The 12,310-nt window shown below is 44.6% G+C and overlaps 1 protein-coding gene and 1 pseudogene across 18 annotated transcripts in view; one reads left to right on the forward strand and one right to left on the reverse strand.

The window, feature by feature from the left end:
- Positions 1-4,558: 4,558 nt before the first annotated feature.
- LOC101326187 (aldo-keto reductase family 1 member A1 pseudogene) lies at positions 4,559-5,513 on the reverse strand (annotated as a pseudogene).
- A 2,670-nt stretch (positions 5,514-8,183) lies between these two features.
- The window catches only part of MTMR14 (myotubularin related protein 14), a 43,243-nt gene continuing 39,116 nt past the window's right edge, over positions 8,184-12,310 (forward strand). For 5 of the 18 annotated variants that reach the window (XM_033865364.2, XM_033865367.2, XM_073787645.1 and 2 more), the window contains exons 1-2: positions 8,187-8,479; positions 10,591-10,739. In XM_033865364.2, the coding sequence (XP_033721255.1) occupies positions 8,324-8,479; positions 10,591-10,739 (305 nt within the window). In that variant the 5' untranslated portion in view covers positions 8,187-8,323. Of the gene's footprint in view, positions 8,480-10,590; positions 10,751-11,545; positions 11,775-12,310 lie in introns of those variants that run through there. The other 13 variants (XM_073787643.1, XM_073787647.1, XM_033865372.2 and 10 more) reach the window with 8 other exon arrangements.

The raw sequence follows: 12,310 nt of genomic DNA on the forward strand, positions 1-12,310 counted from the left end.
CAAAGGGGAAACAAAGTCATCCTAGGAGAAACTTGCCTGTACCTTTGAGATACAAATGTCCTACCTGGTCTTCTCAGAAACCCTTATCTCTGCCATCTTTTTAAAATGCAAATTTTGTAAAAGAGGGTACAGTAATTTAGAACTTGACTTGTTTACCATAAATATTAGTAGAAAGGGTTTAGCCATCTAGACAAATGAGCTTGATTTGTTCCATTTGCCAGAAACCTAACTTTAATCCAACCTCTTTTGTAAACTGATAGGTTTTACACTACTGTACCTGACTCAGGGCTGAAATTTTGAAATGAGAACTATGATGTCTCTCTGTTTGTATGTTTGTATGTGTTTTTGTCTTGGATAACATTGCTGAGGTTAATCTGTAAATGAGCCTTATTTAATTGGCTTAAAGAAACGTAAGCCCTTACAAACCAAACAATTATAAATACAAGAGAAATTAAGGTAAATGAGTTTCAGTTTCACGTGAACCAGGAAATATTTAGTATTAAATTAATACCTGGTATTAATGTTTAAGTTTGTTGCTCTAATTAATATAGACATGTCTTTGGAGCCATCAACATTAAGTATGGTACTTTCACTGCACCTAGGTTTAATAGAAGCTAAATGAAATCTTGTTATATCTGTTGCAAATTTGTCAGCAAGAAAAATAACTTGATATGATGAAACTTTAAAGTAAATATAAATGAGATAAGAGCTTTTAGGTAAACTCTAAGAATAATTATGTTCTAAAAATCATCTAAAATAGTTTCTCCAGATTTGGTAAGTATTACTTGCCTCTTGATTGTCCCTAGAAATTAAGGTTTTTAAGAGTCGGAGATTCTAATTTAAATATAGAATTAAAGCTACTGAAAATAATAAAACATTTCAGTATGGTAGAATGTGTGTTTTCAGTTAAGAAGGTACGAGGAATGGAATTACATTTTACTAAGAAAGTTTTGTACATGGTCAGGATTAACTGAATTTAGATTGAAGTTAAATAAGTAAATGGATTTCGTTAAGTAAGCTAATACAAGACTGAAATTTGATCTCCCTCTCTGTTAGACTGCTCCTTTTGATAACAGATTAAATGAGTTTCTGTGCCCTTAGGTGTTCCGTATTTGTTTTTGTTTCATCATTTTGTGACTTGGTTAAATGAATAGGCACTGTTTCACAGTGACCTACATCCTGTTGTGTTGTAAAACCTTTTTGATATTTTTAACAAACTTCCCAAATATCCAAATCTGACTAAAGCTTTTTAGCCTCCAGCTGATTCTGGATACTTCGAAAGAACATCTCTGAGACATCTCAGAGAGAGATGTCAAACTAAGTTTATTTGGTATGTTAAGTTACTTCAGAAACATCGTAAAGTGATTGGAGATGAACCTTAGATTATAGTGTATGGATAAATGTCATTTATATAGATATTCCAAAATTTATATGGAATCCCTAACATCTGGTATGTCCTGATATGTTAACAATCATAATACTAGTTATTCTAAAATGTTATATCCAAGAATCCTGCTAATTGCATTGTACTCAAATTTTTAACCATGCTATTTTGTTTTTTGTCCTGATGCTTTTACAAAATGAAGATTTTTCAAGAAGGCTGATAAAAAGGAACTTTTGAACAAATATAAGTTTCTTATAGCCTTTAGATAATATCACTGGACTGGGTAACAAATGACAAAACTAATGGGAAACATGATTATATCATCCAGATCAATGGGAATTAATTACATGGGACTGAGTGAACTGGTAAATATGATTTATAACTTTGTGCCTTTAGGAAATATATTGACTTTAATCTTTGTTTTTAGGAAAAAACTTTTATGCTATAACCTTAAGCTATGACCTACAACAAGTTGATAAAGTATGCCTTTTTAAACAAAGATGAAACATTTATCTTTTTCTCTCTACCTGATCCTGACAGAATTTGTTGTCTCCAGCTGGTTCTCCTATGGACTTGATATTATGCTAATCATTGTTTTAATTTGTTCTTTATTTCCAAATTGTTTGTGCTTTGTGTCTCCCTGCTGCAGTATGTCTTTGTCAATGTTACTAGCTGTTACTTATATCCTATTTTATAAGATTGTTGTCTCTTGCAGTACCCAGTGTGTAACCAGGCCTCCAACAAAACGTCTATGGCTAAACATCTTAAGGAAATAGATCACTTTTATACCATAAAAATAATTTTAATAATGTGATTCTAGGTATGGGAAGAAGCAACAAGGGAAAATGTCTCCTGGATCATAATTAGACAGAGGATCCAGAGAATCTTTAATTATCAATAGGGCCTAATACAAAAATTAGCACCTGGAGTGGCATATCAAGAATTTTCGCCTGATCTGGGATGAGCCTCCCAGCACCATGGGACAAAATTTGATCATGAAATGTCTCCCAAATATTGGTCAAATTCCTGACCAAGAGGAGAGGATCAATCATCAGCGATTGCAGCCCCCCAGTGTGAGCCAGTGAACACTGAGGAAACTCAGGAAGAAGAAGAATACCTGCCATCTAGCAGCCATCAGACTGCAGCCACTCCCTATGGTGAGCCCTGAGGAAACTGCAGGATGTGAAAATACAGGATACAGGCCCCATCTGGGCTGTGGTGCATATCAAAGAAATTATTTCAGTGAGCCCAGAGTCTAGCATCTTCCCATACATAGAAAAATGCTAAATTTCTTAACTTGAGATGCAGCCTCCTGGGCTTGAAGCCCTCAAAATTCCTGACAACTCTCAACTTTTAGGTTGTGAATATTTGTAAGTCTACAGGTGTCAAGTAGACACTTCCAAAGCGGAACAAAAGACAAATCTCAGCATCTGGAACACTGACACCGATTGCGGACACTCCCAGAAAGATCCATCTGACCGAGCAGTTAGAACTTTGTCACCCCTTTTTCCACAAGATTGTAGAATGGACATTGACAGTAGGAAATTGTAACAGGGAAGAGCTAAATTGGACTCCATGTTGGATCTGTTTCTTTAACCTTTCCTTTGCGTTGCTTTTGTTATTACAATCATACAAAATGGCCTGCCTCAGGGAACCCTGCCCACCTGTGAATGGCTGCAAGAAAAAAAAAAAAATCCTCTCACTGAGGCTGGTCATTCCAGGAGATGTTTTGCAAGACTGATGGCCCTTTTGCTTTACTTCCTCTCCGCCTCTCCCTCTCTGATTCTATAAAAGAAACTGGCATCCAAACCCTGATAAGATGATTTCTCAGAGACACTAGTCTGCCATCTTCTCCATCTGCCGGCTTTCCTGATAAAGTCGTATTCCCTGCCTCAACACCTCGTCTGCGATTCATTGCCCTGTTGTGCGGTGAGCAGAGCGAGGTTGGACTCGGTAACAATTCCAAAAAATAAACACTTCTGATATGTCGAGGTTTTCAAGATTTTCAGTTTTATTTTTTTCTCAAAAGCCTAGTCATATTTTTAAAGACATTTAATCTGCGAATAGAAAACCCTGAATCTTAAAAAAGCTAAGGGTTTGGGGTTTTTACAACTATATAACCTTCTGTACTTGCCTTTGAAGTCTTTACTTGTCACTTTGGTTAAATGGATATTTTTTAAAAATATTTATTTACTTATTTATTTATTTTGGCTGTTCTGGGTCTTAGTTGCTGCACGCAGGCTCTTAGTTGTGGCATGCATGCGAGATCTAGTTCCCTGACCAGGGATCAAACCCGGGCCGCCTGCATTGGGAGCGCAGAGTCTTACCTACCCACTGGGCCACCAGGGAAGTCCCTTAAATGGATATTTTTGACAAACTTCCCCCAAATCAAATTCTTTCTTTTTTTAATGTATCCAATTTTTAAAAATTTTATTTATCTATTTTTGGCTGTGTTGGGTCTTCGTTGCTGCGTGCAGGCTTTCTCTAGTTGCTGTGAGCAGGGGCTACTCTTCTTTGTGGTGCGCGGGCTTTGCATTGCGGTGGCTTCTCTTTGTGGCAGAGCACGGGCTCTAGGCACGTGGGCTTCAGCAGTTGTGACACGTGGCTCAGTAGTTGTGACTCATGGGCTTTAGAGCGCAGGCTCAGTAGTTGTGGCTCACGGGCTTACTTGCTCCGCAGCATGTGGGACCAGGGCTCAAACCTGTGTCCCCTTCATTGGCAGGTGGATTCTTAACCACTGCGCCACCAGGGAACCCCCCAAAATCAAATTCTAAATGAAGTTTTTTTTGACCTGTGGCCAACTTTGGGATTTTCCAAAGGGCCCCTAGTATATTTGTTCTCTCTCCTTATAAATAGAGAAATGTGAAGCTAATTAGGCTTATTTGATATGTTAAATTACAAAGAAAACATTGCCAAATAAGCAGTGATGTTTAACTTTAGCTTATCTTTGTGTGGGTATGTTATTAACATAAGTGTTCCAGAACTTATATAAAATTCCTAAAAATCTGATATGCATGGTATAATGTTACAAGTTATAATCCTAGTTACCGTCTTTTTTTTTTTTTTTTTTTGGATGGATACTCCAATGGCTTTATTAACTCCTTTCTGGGGATGGCAGGACGTTATAGCTGGAGAGATGAAAAGGAAGCCAGGAAGCTGTGGTCTCAATATGGGTCATTGAAGGGGGTGACCTGCATCTCTCGGGGCCCTCTTCCCATCCACCGTAAGCATGGGCATGATGAATAGCAAATTTTTATTCAGGGCATCCAGCTGCTTCATCTCCTCCACGCTAAAGGTGAAGTCAAACACCTGGATGTTCTGAAGGATATGGGAAGGTGTGACACTCTTGGGGATGCAGCTCACTTTCAGCTGGACCTGCCACCTGAGCAAGATCTGAGCTGGAGACCGGCCATGATTTTCAGCCAGTGCCAGGACCACTGGCTCCTCAAGCAGGACAGGCTCATCAGGATCACGCCAAGCACGCTCAGAGGAGCCCAGAGGGCTATAAGCAGTCACCTCCAGGCCGCGTGCTTGGCAGTGGGCAATCAGCTCATTCTGAGCCAGGTATGGGTGGCATTCCACCTGCAGGACAGCTGGGCGCACCGAGGCCACACTGAGCACATCATCGATCTGCTCACTGCTGAAGTTGGACAGGCCCAGTGCCCTCACCAACCCCTTAGCCACCGGTGCCTCCAGAGCCTTCCAAGTCTCCTTGTAGTGAGTGGAGTCATAGCGTATAGTCCCATCAGCATTCTTAGGAAAGGGGTTGTCTCCCGCTCAAAGGCATAAGGCCAGTGCATCAGGTACAGGTCCAAATACTCCAGCTGGGGGTCAGCGAGTGTCTTCCGGAGGTCAGGCTCCACATCCTCAGGGTGGTGATTCGTGTTCCACAGCTTGGAAGTCACAAACAGCTCCTCCTGAGGCACCAACTTGCCAGGTCCCGCATCCTCCTTCAGGGCTTCCCCAATCGCAGTCTCGTTGTCGTAGATAGCACAGTCAATGTGGCGGTAGCCTATACTCAAGACATACTTAATAACTGCTTTTACCTGGCCAGGCTCGCTCTTCCAGGTGCCCAGTCCAATCAGGGACATCTTCGTCCAGTGTGCAGGAGGATACAGGAAGCCACCATTGCCCCCTCGGCACGAGCACAAGATGTTAACAGGGAAGTATGGCTTTTCAGCTCAGTCCTGTGCCCTGCTAGCTACCCAATGGGCCTCAGCTTCCCAGATTCCTAGTTATTGTCTTAAAAATGTTGGGTGTCACAGAAATAACCAAATTTCCTTGTCAATTTCCATTATAATGAACTCTCATCAGATCTCCAACCATGGGCATTTTAAAGTTCGTTGTCATTTACAGACAATTATTGTTTTACTTTGATGCTTTTGCAAAAGTGAGATTCCTGGAAAGGACCCTACCAAGTGTTCTTGACCACTAACATCAGTGTCGAATTACAAGGTGTGAAAATGTGGGTACAGGGACTTCCCTTGTGGTCCAGGGTCTACGACTATGTGCTCCCATTGCAGGGGGCCCAGGTTCGATCCCTGGTCCGGGAACTAGATCCCACATTCCACAACTAGGAGTTCGCATGCTGCAACTAGAAGATACTGCATACTGCAACGAAGATCCTGCACGCAACAGCAAAGATCCCATGTGCCACAACAGAGACCCGGCACAGCCAAATAAATAAATAAAAATATATAGCAAAATAAAAGAGCCAAATTTAACACAAACAAACAAATTAAAAAATTTGGGTACATGTTTCACAACTGAAGAAGACCCCACCTGACATCTGGCCCTGTTTAAATGCCAAAGACCTCAAAATCCAATTGACTAGGAAGAGAACTAGGCAACAGTGAGGTAGACTGTTTCCTCCCAAGAAGTCAGATTAAGAGCATTTCCTTCCATTCTTCCTTCCTTCTCTGACCATCCTTTTCCTAATTCTTACATCATGAAGGTCTTTATTGTTCTCTTCTCCACCTTTTGGCTTGCTCTAGCCTGGAAAGATAACTGTTCACCTACCTCAGACCATTGCAGAGAAAGGTAAACTAACTGTTGGACTGGCTTGGACGCTGGTGATCCTGTAGTTCTTTCTTCCCGTCACAAACTTCTCCCTGATTTATAACACCTCGATTTCAACGGAACAAGCGCACTGCATAAACATTTCTGGGGTGGGGAGACATAGTTACGCGAAATACATAAACAGGCTAACTGGCTTAAAGCAGTGTCCCCAGTGTTCTAGCTGGTTTGGATCATGGGGACCCTGGCTCAGGAGTACTCTCCAAACCATGGACATTGTTTTGTTGCTAGTAATTATTACTGTCTCCCTGGTAAGCTGGGTTCTCTCAAAAGTTTTAAAGGCATGTGGGCAGCCACTGACCAGCCAACACATGGTCTCTCTCTGACTGAAGTGACAAAAGAGAACAGAAGAATGGAACCAGGGCCAAGAATACAAGCCTGACATCACCTCTTGTGAATGCTACACTGAGAGCAGAAGAGGCAATGGTGACTGAGGGTCATGTTAGTACTGATATTTTTGACCAAACCTCTTGAATGGTCAAGAGGATGAGAAAAGGGAGAATTACTGAAATAAATTTCTAGGCCAAAGATGGAGCCATTCCTGCCCAGAGTGCCACAGCAAGAGAGCAAAACTTAGTAACTTTGGTATCTCTGTAAATGTTCTGCTTGACCAGAAACACAGTATATCTAGTCAGCCAATCCCCAAACTCTGGGCTTTATAATTACTTTCTTGTTCTTTATTCATTTTCTATTTTTCTCTTCCATGTTCGTTTTTTTTTTTTTTTTTTTTTTGGCCGCCAGGTGGCTTGCAGGGGATCTTAGTTCCCTGACCAGGGACTGAGCCTAGGTCCTCAGCAGTGAAAGTGCAGAGGAGTCCTAACCAATGGACCGCCAGGGAATTCCCATTTCTTCCTTGTTCCTTATTCTTTATCCTATAAAAGTGTCCTGCCTTCAGTCCCGTGTTGCAGTTCTTTGGACCCTTGGGAACAAACAGTGGTGGCTTCATGAAGTGTTAAAGTATGTTTAACACCTAAATTCTCTTCCTTAATCATTTTTTAACAGTACTAATCTGTTAGAAGATTAATACTGAAGTATTCACAGGTTAAATAATGAGATGTGCTTTAAAATAATACTATTGGATGGGGCAAAGATTGATGAAACAAGATAGATTGGTGTATGTTGATGATTATTAAAACAAGCTAATGGACACATGAGGGTTCATTATACTATTGTCTCCATTTCTGTGAATGTTTGACATACTCCATTAAGAAAAAAAGAAAAATAACATGGGGCTTTCTACTCACAGAATTTCGAGCCAGTCATGACCCGCGGTTACTTCAATAAAGCGGGTTGACTATTGCAGCACTATAATCAGAGGGACGGCTGTAAGCAGCAACGCAAGCAAAGTGCCTTACGAAATGCTGTTTTATTATTACTTATTGTCATTACTATGGTTGCCAACACTAATTAGGTGCCTCCGAGAGTTCCCGCCTCCTCTCCCTGTTAATAATGGTTTATTCCACTCTTCGGCTGGTTCTTTCCCGTGGTTCCTTCCTCCTAGTCCCGCGCTGTACCCCCCCGCAGCCCCAATGGTTTAGCCTGGCTTCCCAGGGGAAACCCGGTGGGGCGGAGCACGAGGTTTCTGAGAGCGGCCGCGGTCCCCTCTCCGGAGACCACTTGGACCGCTCCGCGTCGGGAGTGGGCAGGTAATCGTGGGGCAGGGCGCGAGTCCTGGGCTCCGACTGGCCAGCTCTGGAGTAAACATCCGGCTGGGTGGGGCGGGGCCGGAAGTGGAAAGCGAAGGAGGCGGCTGAGGCGGCGCCGGAGGTTCAGGGCTCGGAGTCGGTGCCTCCAGGTGCCATGGGCCGGGCTGGCCCGCGCTGAGGGCGACGCAGGGCGCTGATAGGGACGCGGGGCTGGGCCATGGCCGGCGCTCGGGCAGCCGCCGCCGCCTCGGCGGGGTCCTCGGCTTCTTCAGGCACCCCACAGCCGCAGGAGCCGGGGCTCGGGGAGCTGCTGGAGGAGTTCTCCCGGACTCAGTACCGGGCCAAGGACTGCAGCGGGACGGGAGGCTCTAAGGTGAGTCCGGAGGCGCGATGAGCAGAAAGAGAAGGTCCCTGGTTTGCGACGTTGCTGAGGTCAGGGGTCATAGGACAGAGAGAGAGGGAAGTGCCCAGTGTCTGGACCCGGAGAGTAAGGGTTGGGTTTAAAAACCGAAAAGGAGGAACTGGGCTCAGAACGAGCCAAGCCAAGGAAGGACGACGTTTTGGTTTGAGACAAAAGGGTGTGGAGGTCAGAGATTAGCGCTGAGTGGCCTTGTTCAGAGATTAGAGAAGAGGCGCTGAGGAGGGTTATTCCCATGCGTTAGGTATGGGGACAAAAACCCTCATGTCTAGATTTTTTGAAGTGTAGAGGATTTATCCAGGTCAGAGATCAGAGTGAAGGGGCTGGAGGGGTGGGGCAGAATGGAGCCAAGAGATAAACTGAGTGTGTTGCTCCCTTGTATAGTCTCAGCATGACTTTAGAATTAGGCCCATCCCTTTCCTTCCCCCATAAAGCAGGAAGGCAACTCATACTCCCTCTGTTCCTTTGTCAAAAGCAAGTCTTAGTTTCTCTTTTTTTCTACTTTTGGGATTCCCTTCAGGCTCCTTATTGCCAGACCTGGAAGGCTTCCAGTCTGGTCAGGCCATTCCCATCTTAGGCATTGCCTGACAGTCTGATGGGAATCTTGCCGACCCTGCCATCTTTCATCCCCCACGTGGTTTTGGCAGGTTTAGCATCAGGTTTTCCAATGGAATTCTGTTCCCTCCCAGGCCGTGAAACTCTGGTTTGGCTCCAGGGGTTACCTATGCTAGGACTTACTGAACTTGGCATCTGCTAGTCTGAAGTAATGCAGGGAAGACTTCAGTAATGATGGGTCTCCCCCACTCTCCAAATGACCGAGTATTTTTCAGAGCTTAGCCTGAGGACCACCTGTTTCAGCATCATCTGGGGTGTTTGTTAAAAATAAAGGTTCCTTGATCCCACCCAGTCCTACTGAGTTAGAATTTCTGAGGGTGGGAATCTGGAATTTGTATTTTCTAATAGGCTTCTTAATGATACTCATGCCCCTTGAAATTTGAGGATTTCTGTTTCTTGTGAGTTTTTCCCTCCACGTTGGTCTTTTGGGTGGCTAGAGGGTCAGTTTTGCTGGGCCCCCCTACCTTCTTACACACCCCTGAAGATTGAGGTTGTAAAAAGTTATACTTGACTCACTCCACCTGGTCCTAAACTTCTGATCTTTTGCAGACTTGTTGAGATGTTACAGGTTTTATGTCGTTCTTCTGGTGGGTCTTTCCCTGAACTGAGCAAAACAAGAGCAATTTTAAGGGAGGTGTTCCTTCTATTTCATAAGCAAATTGCGTGTAAGGAGACAGCTTTGTCTGCATCTTTTACTCATTACAGTAACTAGAGCTTCTAGGTACTGGTCTGTGGCTGGAGAATGGGGAAGAATCTGGAGCCAAAGGAAGATAATGGATTAGTGCCGGTTAAAGTAACCTAGAGAGGGACTTCCCTGGTGGCGCAGTGGTTAAGAATCTGCCTGCCAATGCAGGGGACAGGGGTTCGAGCCCTGGTCCGGGAAGATCCCACGTGCCGTGGAGCAACTAAGCCCGTGCGCCACAACTACTGAGCCTGCACTCTAGAGCCCGCAAGCCACAACTACTGAAGCCCATGCTGTGCAACAAGAGCAGCCACCGCAATGAGAAGCCCGCGCACTGCAACAAAGAATAGCCCCTGCTCGCCGCAGCTAGAGAAAGCCCGTGTGCTCCAGCAAAGACCCAATGCAGCCAAAAATAAAAATAAATAAATAATTAAAAATAAAATAAAGTAACTTAGAGCAGGGGTTCTTAATATTTTATGGATTGTGGACCCCTTTGAGAATCTAATGAAAGATGTCAACCTCTCTTCAAATGCTTATCATACACAGTTTCACCACTACATTGAGGGGTTCAGAGTCTCTCCCGGAGTTTACCATGTGGGTTCATGAACCACACGTTTAGGATCTGTGATCTAGCAAGATGTCTTTTCCTGGTATTGAATTATAATCACAGAGGCACATTGTCATTCCCAGAGACCTCTCCAGGTCAGGAACCGCCTAATTCTCAGAACGCCAGAATCTTCTTTATGCTCAGATCTCCTCCTCTGTGCAGGTTGAGCGCATTGAGAAGAGGTGTCTGGAGCTGTTTGGCCGAGACTACTGTTACAGCGTGATCCAAAATGTGAATGGGGATATCTGCGGCCACTACCCCCAGCACATCGTGTTCCTGGAGTATGAGAGTTCTGAGAAGGAGAAAGACACGTGAGCATCATGTAACCAAAGCGTGCCCATCTGGGAAGGCCTTGACAGCTCATCCCCGGGGTTAGGAAAGTCTGCAGCTGGGTGGGGCAGGCTCACTTTTCCCAGGTGTCAAGCCTCATTGGCATCTTTGTTTTCTTCAGGGTTTCACATCTTAGATTGGCAGAGTAGCACAGCGTAGAAGGAGGGGTTGGGAGTCACAGCCCTGGCCTCCTGTTTTACTCCTACCCTATAGCTCATTGTCCTGAGACAACTGACTTCTCAGCTCACCTCTCTGAACCTCAGTGTTTTCTGTTCTGTTTTTTTCTTTTTTTTTTAAGAGAGCAAGTGGGAGGTATGCTTTGTCAACATGTGGAAGGGCACTTACCGTATGTAGAGATTAAGAGCCTGAGGTCAGCGTACGTGCTGGCTGCCCTGCTTGCTGGCTGTGTAACTAACTTGGGCAAGGTACTGAACCTCTTTGTCTCTTAGTTTCCTCATCAGTTTCTACCTCTATTTAGAAAAGTGGCTTTTGCAGTTCCTGCTGATAAACAGGATTATTCCAAGCCTGACGTGTGTGCTGTAAGAATTAGAAATAAGAGCTACCATTTATTGAGGGCCTCCCAAGGCCCGAGTGCTTTGCGTGTGGTAACAGTTCACACCAGAGCAGACACAGAGCACCCAGCACAGGATGCAGCCCATAGGCAGTCAGTAAATGGTAGCAGTTGTTTGACACTGATAAATAATCACTGATGCTCTAGGAAGTGCTTTCTGTTGATCTCAAAGTTTGTTCCCCTAGGCGCCCTGCTTGCTGTTGATTTTAAGGGAATTCCAGAAGCTGTTGCCAACAATATCCATGAAAGCCTGGCCCCGTGGAAGCACTGTGATGATGAGTGCTATGGTAGAGTCGTGCTGCAAAGTGCAGCGGGCCATCACTGCTCACAGTGCGCCCATCAGCGCACCCAGGAACGGCTAGAGATTCTGAGTCTTGGACTCCAGAGCCACTGAATCAAAATCACAGCATAACAAGATGGCCCAGTGATTCGTACGCACTTGGAGGTTTGAGAAGCACTGCTGTAGACAAACTGGGGAGAAGGGTGGATTCTGCCTGGTGTGTGTTTCGGGAGACTTTTCAGCTGGATTTGGAAGGATGAGTAGGGGTGTCCCTGAAATGTCCTTTGTTAGAGACCAGCTTGTATATGGTCTTGATCATCAGGCATGTGGACTTGTGGGTGTTAGTGGTTATTGGGGTAGTACCCCCTGAGCAGTCATTGAAATCACAGATTCCAGGGTCCCTGAATCACAGTTTCCAGAATCTGTGCCTCAGAGAGCTCCCTAGATGAGTCTCACCTTTGCTATAGCCTGGGAACCGCAGGGAGCCAGAGAAGCCTTTCAAGTGGAGGAGTAAAATGGGAGATCTATAAGTGTGCCCTGTAATGAGGTCGTGGTGGGGTGCACTGAGAAAAAGGAATGTATTGGGAAAAGGAATTGAATGTAGATCAGAGCACTTGTATGACTGCCTCTTCTTTCTGTCACCACCATGGCACTCCCATCTTGCCTAGCGGGGTCTAGCCGCCCAGGCTAGGGCCACTGCA

This window comes from Tursiops truncatus, chromosome 10, assembly GCF_011762595.2.
Source record: "Tursiops truncatus isolate mTurTru1 chromosome 10, mTurTru1.mat.Y, whole genome shotgun sequence".
Taxonomy (NCBI): domain Eukaryota; kingdom Metazoa; phylum Chordata; class Mammalia; order Artiodactyla; family Delphinidae; genus Tursiops; species Tursiops truncatus.